General features: G+C 38.0%; 2 protein-coding genes across 7 annotated transcripts in view; one reads left to right on the top strand and one right to left on the bottom strand.

Moving 5' to 3' along the window:
- The window catches only part of LOC139760854 (uncharacterized), a 206,610-nt gene extending 194,440 nt beyond the window's left edge, over positions 1 to 12,170 (bottom strand). For 2 of the 6 annotated variants that reach the window (XM_071684554.1, XM_071684556.1), the window contains exon 1: positions 1,732 to 1,866. Coding sequence is in view for 1 of the 6 variants with exons in the window: in XM_071684550.1 (XP_071540651.1) it covers positions 12,057 to 12,082 (26 nt within the window). In the remaining 5 variants the exon portion in view is untranslated. Of the gene's footprint in view, positions 1 to 1,731; positions 1,872 to 12,056 lie in introns of those variants that run through there. The other 4 variants (XM_071684550.1, XM_071684559.1, XM_071684555.1 and 1 more) reach the window with 4 other exon arrangements.
- LOC139760852 (polycomb protein SCMH1-like) overlaps positions 2,049 to 15,397 on the top strand; it is a 96,326-nt gene continuing 82,977 nt past the window's right edge. Inside the window, exons 1-2 of the mRNA XM_071684546.1 lie at positions 2,049 to 2,231; positions 8,015 to 8,105. The gene's annotated coding sequence lies outside the window, so the exon portion shown is untranslated. The remainder of the gene's footprint in view (positions 2,232 to 8,014; positions 8,106 to 15,397) is intronic.

The following is a 15,397-nucleotide window of genomic DNA, read 5'->3' as shown; positions in this document are numbered from 1 at the left end:
GACATATTTGCTGGAATTTTTTAATGTATCAGAATTGCGACAAAAAAGTACCATCTGATGAAGTATACTTACATTTCCAAAGGGCTTACGATAAAGTACCTCAGAGAAGACTTTACATAAACTCAAAGCACACGGAATCAGTGGAGAACTCTGTACATGGATCAGAGACTGGCTTACTGGAAAAAGCAGGGTATAATATAAAACGGGGAAGCCTCAATTAGATAAACATAACGAGTGGTGTGCCACAGAGGTCGGTCCTAGGCCCAATTCTTTTCCTAATAGACATTAATGACCTAGAAATCGGTCTCATATCCAAGATTTCCAAATTTACTGACGATACTAAACTAGGATGTAGAGCTGTAAACAGGCGGGACTGGGAAATAATTCAAAGATAACTTACTAGCAGAGTGATCAGACAGATGGCAAATAAAAGTTTAATGTAGACAAATGTAAAGTTATGCACACTGGAGACAAGAATATACGTTACGACTACAAACTATTCGGAAACTCTCTAAATTAAGTAATGAAGAAAAGTACCTTGGAGCTGTCATTAGCAACAATATGAAGCACACTAAACAGCGTCAAGAAGCGAGTAAAACATGCAACCAAATGTTAGGTTTTATAGCCAGGAACATAGTTTACAAGACACCAGAAACAATTTTCACACTTCAAAATTCCCTAATAAGACCACACTTTGAATATAGTCCAATTTTGATTCCCAAACTACATATTTAAAAAAAAAACGAGGAAAAACAGAACAAGAACAAAGATGCGCGACAAAATTGATCCCATCCCTTAGAAAGATGGCATACAAAGAGGGGCTAAAACAACTGGATCCCTTCTCCCTTAAAAACGAGACTTCGCAGGACTTAATCCAAGTTTTAAAATTCTGAACAAGTTCGATAAAGAAAATCAGAATATCAATTCGAAAGATAAGAAAATACGGTTACCAGGACATGGAATAGAACTCAATGCTAACATGTACTCCGGACGTGGGAAAAAGCTTCTTTTTTTATAGGTGTTGATCATTGGAATAAGTTACCGTCAAACGTAGTCAATGCTAAGACTATAAATGCATTCAAAAGTCGTTCAGATAAATATTCTATAAATTCAGGTATACCCTTGAGAAAAACGCCGGAAATAAACTGTATCAACAACAGCAGTAACGGGGACAGTAGAAGGCTATGGGCAGCAGCGGGTAGTCAGTGATAGCTTAAAAAAAAAACTGCGGAGTGGAATTACATTCCCCTTTTCAATTTGAACACCTTTTCTTTCATATAGCCCCTATTACAATGGAATTACCCCTCATCCCTGTCCCTTCCTCTAACTCGTTATATCTACGAAAAGTTGGGTCTGGAGATTCATCTTTAATCTTACAACTCGTTATCTAGATCAAGATGCTTTGCTGAACCACTGTTTGATAAGAATATGGTTCGCTATATACAAGGTTATACAGTCGTTACATGTATTTCTCGGGTCCACCCGTTGGCCTATTATATTTCTTACTAAGTCTTTCATCGCTCATACTATTATGTATCATATTTGCAAACTGACATTTTCAGAAGGTATCATGGCGGCGTCACAAGCGCCCTTTTACATGCGAATCTCTCGAGATCTGTTTCAGGCGACTCACCACAGACTAACAATGGCGGCCATAGCCATAGGAGTAGTAAATTCAGCATATTCGTTCAACTCTTAATTAGTCAGTCAAAAATAAAAGTTGGAACTTACCTTATATATGGAGGAGGCAGTAGCTTTACCTGATACTTTATACTAACTCAAGCGTAAGTAGACATAGGAGTGGCACGTTATGAGATGTATTAAAAGTGGATCATCAGAGATCTTGAACAAAGACGAGCGAAACAGAATGTGCCGTTCAAATCAAAATTAAAAAAGGATCTATTTGGAATTCTATTATAAAAGTATGAACTCTCGAGCATAAAAAAATGCACGTCAGTACTATTGAAGGTCATCGTAAAAATATTATTAGTTAATTAATTATCATTGCTTTCATTTAAAATAATCCTAATGCTCTTTTGACTCGTGTTTACCCGGGCAAGGAAAAGAAACCACGCATGGTGGACATTCAGTTTTACCCGGGAAAATGGGCGGAAACATTCTCTAATGTGAAGGAAACCAGTTCCTGAAGGAGAAAAATTGCCAGGAAACGTGCGTATGTGACACTGCCATTACTGGAAACACCTGTCATCCCTTCGATTGTCTAAAACAAGGTAGGTAACCCGTAGTTTCTTACTGGCTCCACTCATAGAATAAGGCCCTACCCCTCCTACAAGCTGTAAGTTAGCTCTTCACCACTGTAGTTTATATTTTAATGGGCCATGTTAGCTCTTCATTGTTGTAGGCTATTTCAATAGGCCAAATCAAGAGGCACCAAAGTAGAAAAAACTTGGAATGCACTTAGTATGGACTGTAGGATTCCCTCTTAGCGTAGACCAAACCATGTTCACTGATTCTTTCATTACCATAGATGTAATCTAATCTCGGAATTAATTTATCGTGTTCTTTGAGTTCTGGAATCCTAAATCGTTACTTTCTGTAAGTATGTGGTTTGTGCACACAAAGGCCACGCAGCACACAAATCTCCACACAATGTAAACAGGACATGATAAAACATAGAAAATAAGGCATCTTAAATGCTGGCTCCTAGTTGAAGTTAAGTATCGTTTACAAATTTTTACTGATTGATACTATGTTCCTTACTTCCCTTAGTTTTACATTATTAGACTCTAAATGTACCTTACTTCCCTTATTCTTACATTATTCATCTCCAAAATTTCCTTTGTTTTCATAGCACCTTCCTACTATCGACCTTTCTTTAACGTAAAAGATTATTATCTAATTAATTCTCTCACAAAGTTATAATTTCTATCATTGAGTCAATTTCCCCTTGATATTATTTATCTAAAAAAAAATATTAAGGCTGGCACATGGAAAGCAAAAAATAAATACTTTTTGTGATATAATAGCAGATATTATAAATTAATGATGGAGAGGGCGGTGAAAATCCACAAAAGTGTGGGGCTGATTAACAAAGAAGCGGGTGAAAACTTGTAGAAATCAGCAAAGGAAGTATTATGTAAATTTTGTGAAAAAGGTGAATATTACCTTTATGCTTGTAATAAACAAACAAAAATATTCTACAAAGTTCTAGATATTATTAAAGTGATGGAATAAGTGGAGCATATATACTTCTGAAGTAATTTTTTCAATTGTCAATTGATTATCTATAGAACTGCAAAGTTAAATTCATTCTTTAAACAACTTACAAAATAATTTGAGGGTTGGAAAGGAAACCTTATTTATAAGTTATGTTGCAGAAGAGCAGCAAATAAGGTGAAAGCAGTGAGACGGAAGAATTTTAAAGATATACAGAGATGCGAGGAAACGAATGATAGTTCAGATATATTTTCACAGTAAAAGACACTAAGTATACACACAACACCAATGAGATGAAATGGTGGAGGTTTTGGAAAGACCAAAATACCTACAGAGTACACAAAAAGAATACTAATTGTTCTTGACCCATATATGGGTCCTGATGAAATATCTCCATATATGGTGAAGATGTGTGCAGATACACTTGACAAATCACTTGAAATGTTCAATATGTCAATAGATGGTAGAAGCCAAGGGAGAGGAAAAGAGCAAAAATCATACCTATTGATATTAAAGGAGACCAAAAGGATGGACTGAACTTCAGACGTCTTCCTGACAACTGTAGACTAAAGTACTGGAAAGATAATCAGAGCAAACAGATGATTTTTCACTTAGACAAAAAATGATACACAACATGATTTCAAGGAAAGAGAGGTCATTTGTAATGAGCCTGTTAGGTTTCTCTGAGAGCAAGCTCTGTTTTAGATAAAAGAGAATGCTGGATGGAATCAATATATCTGGACAGCTAGAAAGCATTTGACACTATATCACAGGGATGGATGGAAAAAAAAGCTGGATCCCCAAGTATGAAAAAGGGGGAAGACTCCTTTAATGGACAGATTATCATCTTACATCAAGGGAACAAAGGACAGTTCTTTCCTGAAACCACTGATGATCTTGATCTCTGTGAATGACTTGCTAAAAGGGTTGGGCTTCTACCTGAACAATGTTTCTTGATGATGCTAAGGTCTTACAGGAAGTAAAAAGTGATGATTGCATCAACTTACTAGGGTACTTAAACTCCACAGGTGGTCCAATACATGGTTGATGGAATTCAACACAATTGAAAATAAGATAATGATGGTACACAGTGAGAGAACGCCTCCATATGAATATCATGTAGCAGATTACAAGCTGCTGGAGTACAAGAGAAAAAGAGAATTGGGAGGTGACATCTTCCCTAACCTGTCACCAGAGTTGCGGATAAGAAGAATAGTAAAAGAGACAAACTATCTCCTGGCATGTTACAACAGCATTCAAAGATGAGGATAAGGATATACTCACCAAGCTGCTCACATCCTGCATTAGGCCAAAACTAGAATATGCTCTGCAAGTTAGTCAACACACTACAAAAGCACAAAGAAAACAGGGAAGGTTCAGATAAAGGCAACAAAGACAGTACCAGAATTAGCCCATTCACTGTAGGGTGCAGCAACAGCACCACCAAATGAACTTACATTCACTGTGGTACGTAGCTATATCCCTCTTAAATTTCTCATCTGGGGTATTAATGGGAGGAAAAGTGATGACTATTAAAAAATGGCAGACAATGAGTCATTTGTTCCTGATAATATGGGTCACATTACCATCAGAATTTTGGGGAGATTATGATGTCCATCCACTACTGGACCATCTTTGGCCCCTGCCGGTCCATCTAAAGCTCAGGGAATAGATACTGTAAGAATTGTTGATATCCCAGATGAATTGAGTCTGATGAACTTGGTGATCTAGAATACAAAGATGAAAAAGGAAGAAGTGAAACAAGACAGCGGCAGTTATGAAACATGATCCAGACACTACACATAGACAACAAAAATGGATGCAGATCAGCTGGCAGCAGCTATCCACAAGATATGAAAAAAGATAAATGCAGTCATGTCAATTTCCAAAATACAAGTTCCATTATTGTACTTATATACATTTTTTCATAAGTAATGAAAACGAGATAAATGTGGAAATTAAAAGAGTGTGGCTGAGAGAGCAGAAGAGGGTGTTGAAATGGTTAAGACATGGAGAGAATGAGTGAGGAAAGATTGACTTAGAGGATTTATGTGTCAGGTGGGGGAACATGGAGAAGCAGGAGACCAAATTAGAGTTGGAAGGATAGAGTGAAAAACATATTGAACGATCTGGATCTGAACATACAGGGGGGTGAGCGGTGTGCAAGAAATAGAGTGAATTGGATCGTTTTGGCATACCAAGGTTGATGTGCTGTCAGTGGACTGAACCAGGGCATGTGAATTGTCTTGGGTAAACCATGGATAGGTCTGTGGGGCCTGGATGTGGATAAGGAGCTATGGTTTCGGTGCATTACACCCTCTTCTGCTCTCTCAACCACTCTTTTTATTACCACACATCTCTCTTGCCTTTTCATTACTTACCCGACCAAACCACCTCACACCACATATTGTCCTCAAACATTCAATTTTCAACACATCCACCTCCTCTGCACAACCCTATCTATAGCCCATGCCTTGCAACCATGTAACATTCTTAGAACCATTCCCTCAAATATACCCATTTTTGCTCTCCAAGGTAATGTTCTTGCCTTCTACACATTTCCACCTTCAATTTGGTCTCCCACTTCTCCTCGTTCCCTCCACCTCCGACACATATATCCTCTTTGTCAATCTTTCATCACTCATTCTCTCCATGTGACCAAGCCATTTCAAAATGCCCTCTTCTGCTCTCTCAACGACACTCTTTTTATTACCACACATCTCTCTTACCCTATTATTACTTACTCGATCAAACCACCTCACACCACATATTGTCCTCAAACATCTCATTTCCAGCACATCCACCCTCCTCCGCACAGCTCTATCTATAGCCCACGCCTCACAATCATATAACATTGTTGGAACCACTGTTCCTTCAGACATACCCATTTTTGCTTTCCAAGATAACGTTCTCGACTTCCACACATTTTTCAACACTCCCAGAGCTTTCGCCCCCTCCCCCACCCTATGATTCACTTCTGCTTCCATGGTTCCATCCGCTGTGTGTGTGTTTGTGTGTGAGTGGATGGGCCATTCTTTGTCTATTTCCTAGCGCTACCTCGCTGACACAGGAAACAACAATCAAGTATAATAAATGAAGAGAAATAATGAATTTTCTATCTTTTATACTTATTCACCATTTCCTGCATTAGCAAAGCAGTAACAGGAACAGACAAATAAAAGGCCTCATTTGCTCACATCCATTCTATAGTTGATGCATAATGTATGACCTTTCTTTAGCTTTCCCACTTGCTTCACATGCTTTGGTTCAATCCATTAACAGCACATCGTCCCCTGTATATCACACAATCCCCCAATTCACTCTATCCCCAAACACACCTTTCATCCTCCAGCATGTTCAGGCCCTGAGCACTCAAGATCTTTTTCAATCCATCCCTCTATCTCATATTCTCCTGGTCCCCTCCACTTCTAACACAAATATACTCTTTGTAACCTCTTCTCACTCATTTGCACTGTATGTCTAAACCATTTCAGCACACCCTTCTACAGCCCAATATCAATTCTGTACTCAGTAACCAAACTGCAAAAAACTGATCCACATAATAATCAGGCAAAATATCCCACCTTAACTTATGCAGTATGGCTTCATTCCCAGTCACTCTACCACCACACTGTACAAGAGACCCCACACAACATATCCCAATCCTAGATGGTTTCACCAACTACAGCCTGTGTCCTGTAGAATACTCATGGCCACAGACATCTTCCCTAACCTGTTACCAGAGTCCCACTAATGAGAAGCTGTCCCAACACATCAGACAAAAGATACTGTCACCACCCTCCACAACATTGTTGAAAAGTGATTGGACAATTTCGTATATGGCTGCCATGCTAGGATCTTCACAATAGCGTCACCTCTAAAACCCTTCATTTCTTAAAAGGAGTTCCCTAAAGAGCAGTTCTTTCTCCAACCGTCTTCAATTTCTTCTTATAAGACCTCCCGTTACCTCTAGCAAACCATAAGTTTGTGTGAGTTTCAATGGTTTCTGCTACCTGAAATACAATGGAGTATCTATCAAATACACATATGGAGAGGGCAATCCCTCTTGCCCTTCTTGATAATGGCCAAGCTATGTCAGTACTGGCCTGTGGTCTACAGATTTATACACTCACTTTTTAAAACATTAAAAATTGTAATAAATTTAACTAAACATCCTTGGTTCCAAGATTTATCTTTGTTTTCAATGTTATCCAGCAGTCAAAATACATCGATGGCATTATTGTCTATTGTCATATTGTACAATTAAAATGTATTTTTAATGTGGTTCATCTTCTCAGTTGAACCTGAGCACACAAAAGTACACAGTGAACAAAATCTGGATGAAAACACATGGCAATGACAAGTACACGGAGAACAAAAACTGGATGAAAACACATGGCAATGACAATCGCATATTTTTCATATCTAACATCAAAAATATGATGGTGAAATTTTACTACAAGGCACCACAGAAATAACTTGTGGATATGGAAGAGATACATATGAGTTGCCTCCTTATACTCAAAATATGTGATGTGGATATGGAAGAAATACTTATCAGTCGCCTGCTTATACTCAAAAATATGTGATTAAGATTGGTGCTGTGTAATTTTTTTATCCAAAAAAGACAAAGAAAGGCTAATAGGAAAGGCTACAAAGATCAAAGAAAATGTGGGGACAAGTAACTTTAAAGATTGAGAAACACTTGTATTATTCAACTGAATCTATAAAAACCTCATATAACTTATTTTAGCAACAATGATTCATAGCATAAGTAAACGAAAGTGAGGCTCGCTAGCCACCCAGTGCATGTCTTCTACAATATTTACATTTTCAGGTACCGAGCGTTATGGTGAAATCGAGGGTGTCTGATCGGTTTCACCTACCACTGAAAATTGATATGAATATCAGCTGTAGTTGGAAATAAGGTAAACTTTTATAAGTTCTGTTGACTTCTATGAGTACTCCACACATTTACAATTACGAACCTCACATTTTTCCTGAATGCCACAGTCCTCTCAACTATCACATATATTATCATAGACAAAAAAAAAAAAATTCCAAACTGTGCTGCACTGGTTAAAATCACTCCTACTAAACAAGTCCATAATAAATTTCTTCATAGTCCATATATTATTTCTATAGGGACTCAAAAGTATAATTTTTCACAATTTGACCTTATCACCTGCAAACATTCAGATGTGCCTAACACACTTAGTGCAACCATACTTGTGTAGGTTGCCTCTTGCCACCCTCAATTTAATTCAAAGGTGTGCTTTTTAGATATGCTAAAAAACCTGATGTTACCAGCAACTGCTACTAACTAAAGATAAAATATCCTGCTGTGTTAGTTACCCACATAACAGAGGAAGAACAAATAGCCCTGTCCCTCCCAAGCATGTTCTCTGCTGCTTTCTGCAACATTGTCATGCATCCATGTGTGCTCAGGCCACCAAATTAGTGACCATTTCTTGGAGATTAATGATTGTTATACTGATTAGTGGATGCTGAATGTGATTTTTTATAATATCAGGAAACATCTTGATTATGGTGTGGAGGAAATAGGAGTGGAATATTGTAGAGCAGATGATTGTAGGAACATATGCAGATGGCTCATGTACTATGCAACAACAAAAGTGTATAAAACTGAGTAATGTATGACTATCTGAAAACTATCTTATGAAACATAATGAATAAGTAAGTGTGTTATAAAGTCTCTGAATGTCTAACGTTTTGAAATGAAAACAAATACATGTATTGAGTAATGTAATCTAAGCATGCTGATGAACTGATGGAGAGGTGATGACACACATCTGTCACGACAGCCACAAGAAAACAGCAAGCACATTGATGAGCATGCAAATTATAATTAACGGTTAGCATTCCTGACCATGATATATTCATGGGCTGCCCAGGGTCGAGCATACATGTTCGATTTCTGGTTGTGGCACTCAGTCCACAGTCAACCCAGCTGTTCATCCACCCTAAGAGGTTGGTCGATAAAATAACATGGGTACCAGGCTCAGGTGTGTGTGTATATATATATATATATATATATATATATACACACACACACTTGAAATGAGATGTTTGAGGACAATGTGTGGTGTGAAGTGGTTTGATCGAGTAAGTAACGTAAGGGTAAGAGAGATGTGTGGAAATAAAAAGAGCGTGGTTGAGAGAGCAGAAGAGGGTGTTTTGAAATGGTTCGGGCACATGGAGAGAATGAGTGAGGAAAGATTGACCAAGAGAATATATGTGTCGGAGGTGGAGGGAACGAGGAGAAGAGGGAGACCAAATTGGAGGTGGAAAGATGGAGTGAAAAAGATTTTGTGTGATCGGGGCCTGAACATGCAGGAGGGTGAAAGGAGGGCAAGGAATAGAGTGAATTGGAGCGATGTGGTATACCGGGGTTGACGTGCTGTCAGTGGATTGAATCAAGGCATGTGAAGCGTCTGGGGTAAACCATGGAAAGCTGTGTAGGTATGTATATTTGCGTGTGTGGACGTATGTATATACATGTGTATGGGGGTGGGTTGGGCCATTTCTTTCGTCTGTTTCCTTGCGCTACCTCGCAAACGCGGGAGACAGCGACAAAGAAAAGAAAAAAAATACATTATATATATATTATTGTCATTATACTTGATCGCTGTTTCCCGTGTCAGCATGGTAGCGCGAGGAAACAGAAGAAGAAAGACCCATCCACTCATTCACAAATATATACATAAATGCACATACACATACATATACATACATATAAATATCATATACACATGCATATACATATATACACATGTACACATTCATACTTGCTTGCCTTCATTCATTCCCAATGTCACCCTACCTCACAAAAATAAATATAAATGTGTGAAGGAAAAGTAAAAAAAAAAAAAGATACCATATACATTGTCTTCTCTTCCTCAAAACCCGACTGCCATTGATAGCATTATTAAGATTGTATTTAGAGTCACAATCAAAGATGTTTGGCACTAGAAGCTGATACTGTACTTTTGGTGTTATATGAAAAGTAAGTGACTGTTATGCTCTCCATTTACAAGTGATCAGTGAGCACTGTTTGGATTCCTGTAGACAGAAAGGGTCTCTTTGAGCAAGAGAAACTACACAACTCCACCAAAATTTTTGGAAATCCAAGAGCATTATAGTACAGTCAGTGATATAAACTTGTAACACCACAGGACACTCAGCCAACTAGTGAAATTTGTGCTGATACAAAAATGAACCAAGTGCCACCTGGCAAGACAAGTTTAAATCAGAGTGTAATACGTACCAGCATTGTTGTAATGTTCTCTAACTAGAAATATTTCATTTCACCCTTGATAAGTTGAGGCTCAATTAGTTTTACATTTGTTCTCTTGTATGATATTCTTTCATTTCATGAGAAACTTTTTCACATTTCTTAAAAAACAACCATCTTTCAGAGGGTTGGAAGTATAATGTCTCACAGTTAGGATGGGTATTGAATGAAAATGCATACAGAGAACTGTTACTAAACAAAAATTCTAAAGGTTAACTGAGTCTCCACAGCATTACTGGTATATTTCAATGTCTCAATTACAATCTTGTTGGATTTCTGTGTTGTTTCACAGTTAAGGATACTGGATAGATAGTAATTCCACTGCTTGGCTACTTGACCATGTGACATATAGCAAATGAAAGCTAACCTTGGAATATTTTGTCTATTGCACTGAAATTTAAAGTAATTCTAAACTGAGTAGTTGGGGAAAGTTACATTAGGTTATCATAAGTTCTTTTAATTTCGGGAAGTGTGACAGCAACATTTACTTAAACTTACCTCTCATGTTTCTTGAGCTTTTTAGTTCTGAGTGCTTGATCCTGTGCTTGAAAACTGATTCCAGCACATCAGCCCAGACAGTAAATAATGTAACATTGCACACACACATATTCCGACACCATGCACTTTGACCATAACATTAAAGTCTATGGTAACTCTAGGCTACTAGGGGAAGTTAGATGATTATCATTAATTATGCTGAGTTATTAATATATTACTTATCTATACAACATTCAGCACGATATATTCCTTCAAATTTAAAGCCCTTTCTACTCTAAAATCATTATAATGGCTGGAGAATGTCAAATATTGCCACTTTTACATGAGTCCTCCAAACTGCTGGTGCACAACTATTTCAAAAAATGAGTTCAATGCAGTTGGTACTTTTGTGATGCCCCCCCAAAAAACACGAAAAACTATCTAATTCATGCTATGCCATTTATTAGTATATATTCTATAAACAGTTCAGTCTTTACAAAAAAAATCGATTATATTTCGAAGTTAATTTCCATGTGCCCTGAACTCTATTATTACCCTAGACAGCACATAATATCACCTGGTGGAGTTTCATCCTGAAAATAATTGTACTAAGCTTAATAATATCCTTAGACTTTAACCACTTAAGAATTGCTTTTTCAAGTTCACCCAAACCAGAGAGATTAGTAATTGCTATACTTCCTGGCCTCATTGTAGTTTAATTGGGCTAACTAAAACACGGAAATTTCCCCAATTCTGAGCATCTCTGACATCTAGACCTGCCCATCTCAACATGTCTGCTACCAACTTAATCACTCAGTCTGTCCTTAATACCCACCTACCCCCTCGGAACACAGTTATAGGACTATAATATTTAAAGTATTTGAATTTTACCGTTCTGTTTCACGATGAAGTGTAATACTTTACAGTGAAGTTGCTTCCCCCAGCATCCCTTTATTGACAGATTCTCATCCAGACACAACATTGGAGAAGGGGGGCTGGGCTCGCCAAGAATTTCCCTTTCATTAACAAAATAGAATAGATATAATACTAGAATTCACACGTACATGTGGAGAGATGCCGTACTTACCCCATGTTTATGTTTTCAATTGTCATTTACGCCTCGACTCTTATAAAGTTATAATTTACTTAAAGATTTACACTTTCAGAACGAACGACTACGAACAATCATAAGGACACAGACTCAACTTAATGATTATTGCACTCGGAAAGCTTGTTTTTCAGAGTAGAGTCAAAATCTATCATTGATATATCTTAGCCATTTTGGTAAACTTTTTAGGGTATTTAATATTCAATTATGATAGTGTTCTGTTTTGTACACTGGTGCACGCCATCTATCGAGAAGCAGATATTTTTGACTTATTTTGTCTATACCTCGGGAGCGCAAGGCAAACTCGTCAGTATGCTGCCGACGTCCATAGAGGTTGGATGGGTGTAGGTTGTAGCAGGGTTGAACGTGATTGATAGATAGATAAGATTTATTGGGCATTTAGCTTATATGTAGAATAAGAATATGATATGAAATGAGAACAACATGTATAACAATTCTGAGGATAACAGAAGTCAGCATTCAATGCTATCTTGAAATTAAACCGACTCATTTGTACGATTGCCTTCTTTCCGACAGGTTATAATACTTTTTTGATATATATATATATATATATATATATATATATATATATATATATATATATATATATATATATATATATCGCCATTTCCCGCGTTAGCGACATAGCGTCAAGAACAGGACTGACCCGTAGACGGAAAGTCCTTGCTTGGCCACCCTCCCCTGCTGAGCCCTTTTGGAAAAGCAAAAACTGGAGGGGAGGGACTCCTGTAGTTTGAAAGCTGCCCTACACTCACTAGCAGGGAAATGGTGGAATGCATATGGAGCGGGAAATCCTTGAGTCTTTGTACTCTTACAATCCATTGATACAAACTTATCCCGCCTGCAAGTGGTTTAAACCTTGGGCGGTGCTGTAACATCATTGGCCGGAGTCGCTTGATGAACTACTGTCTCCTGTTGAGCTCGTCCATTTTTTGTGTGCCTATGTGAAGTGCTTCTTAAAAGGTGTAAATGCTTAAGGAGAGGGTCTCGGGGTTAGAAAGTAATAATGATAATTGAGATAGTAATGTTCCTGTACTTCGAGGGTGCGGTACAGTCAGAAAATCTTATGGTACTGCCATTTCAAACTTGTCTTTTTACTTGCGGTGAAGCCACTAGAGGCAGAGTCCTATAACACCAGTTTTTACTTTACTTTTGCAAAAGAAGAAACAGAGAAGGGGGCCATAGGAGGATTTTTCCTCAAAGGCTCAGTTCTGTTCTTGACGCTACCTCGCTAATGCGGGAAAAGCAAATATATATATATATATATATATATATATATATATATATATATATATATATATATATATGTTATACTTTTTCATCGATTCCCTCTGTAGCGAATAGCGCCAGAACTGACGAAAGAATGGCTTATTTCGCTGACATCAGTTCTATAGTTGTCATGTGTAATGCACCAAAACCATAGTCCCGATCCAGAACCAGACTCCTCAGACCTTTCAGTGGTTACCCCAAGTCACTTCATATTCCCTGATTAAGTCCAGTGACAGCACAGTTTACTCTCCCCAGTGCGCACCTTAAACCTTCCATGAATGTTCAGGTCTCGGTCACTCAAAATCGTTTTCACTCCATTCTTCAGTTTCCAGTATTAAATTAACCCTACTCCTTGTCCGCCTCGCCTCTGTCGCATTTATCCTCTTGGTCAACTTTACCTCATTAACTCTTTCCATATATCCACACCATTTCAGCACGCTCTTTTCAGCTCTCTCGACCATTCTTCTTATTACCACATCTCTACCTTACCTTAAGTGTCTTACTCGATCAAACCACTTCAGAACACATAATGTTCTTCGATATTTCATTTCCAGCACATCCACTCTTCTTCGTTCATTTATGGTCCATGCCTCGCATGCGAACAACATCGTTGGGACTACGGTACTTGAAAACATACCCACTTTCGCCCCCACATAATGATCTCTGTACACGTTCCTCAATGTTCCTAGAGCCTTTGCCCTTTCCATTCGCTGCCATTTCCTCTATCAGGTATCTAAAACATTTCGCTTCCAAATTTTCTCCATTCAAACACTAACCTCAGCCAATCTCTTTCTCTGCCCCTGCTGAATCTAATAATCTTGCTTGTGTTCACATTTATTCTCAACTTATTCCCTTCTCACGCTCTCAAATTCGGTCATCAACTGCTGTTTCTCGCTCGAATCTCACTAATGCTGTGCCATCAGCAAACATCAACTGACTCACTTTCAAGGCCACCTCATCCCCCTACAGAATGCATACTTAATCCTCTCTCCAAGACCCTTGTATTTACCTCCCTCAACACACTATCCGTATCACTCTTCACCTGGAACCATTCACTCTCCTCTTTTTACTCGTACTCAAACCTTTTACTCCTGGTAAAATCTCAGTTCCCCTTAGCTTTCCTCACATACCATTTATTCGTAAAACCTTTCACGAAGCATCTCTATCAACCCTATCATATGTGTTCTCCAGATCAATAACCTTATACCAAAATCATTGTTTTTCTAAGTATTTCACATTTTTCAAAGCACACATCGTCTACCAATTCTGAAACCACATTATTCTTCCACAATTTGATGCTCTCTGTACGTGCCTTAACCCTCTAAATCACCGCATCCCTATGCAACTTACCAGGTACACCCAGCAAACGTATTCCGTAGTAGTTCGAACGCTCACCTTTTTACCCCTTACCTGTGTACAGTGGCATTATACGTGCAGCCTGCCAATCATCAGGTACCTCAACATGATCTATATATACATTTAAAATCCTGACGTATCAAATTCTCCTTTTTCTTTTTTTTTTTTTTACGTGTGTCGAATACTTCAGTTACGGACGAAAGTCCACATCAAGGCTGGGCCTTAATTGGAATATAGAGATAGTCATGAAACGGAAAAAGAAGACAACCACGTTTACATTCACCGCCTTCTCCTCTCATATTGTTTCCTCTTTCCCGAAATGCTAGCCAATCTTCACCCTTACCTCCAGGTAATGGTCAGAATTCCCACCAGCTTCCTCTCAACTTATTCATATCCAAGTCTCTCTTACACGCTTGTCAGTGAATACGAAATCCAGTCATACCCTATATCATCTTACCACTCATACTTGTGTTTGTCCCTTTTTAAACCAGGCGTTACTAGTCCTTTTTCAACGTATAACTCCTTAAGCTCTTCACCATTCCTGTTGATCTCACCGGATACCCCTTGTCCTCCAGTTGCCACATTACCATATATATATATATATATATATATATATATATATATATATATATATATATATATATATATATTATATTTTTTTTTATACTTTGTCG

Source organism: Panulirus ornatus, chromosome 38 (assembly GCF_036320965.1).
Source record: "Panulirus ornatus isolate Po-2019 chromosome 38, ASM3632096v1, whole genome shotgun sequence".
NCBI classification, from domain to species: domain Eukaryota; kingdom Metazoa; phylum Arthropoda; class Malacostraca; order Decapoda; family Palinuridae; genus Panulirus; species Panulirus ornatus.
Note: the sequence above shows the minus strand (reverse complement) of the source record. Positions and strands in the feature narration are given on the sequence as shown.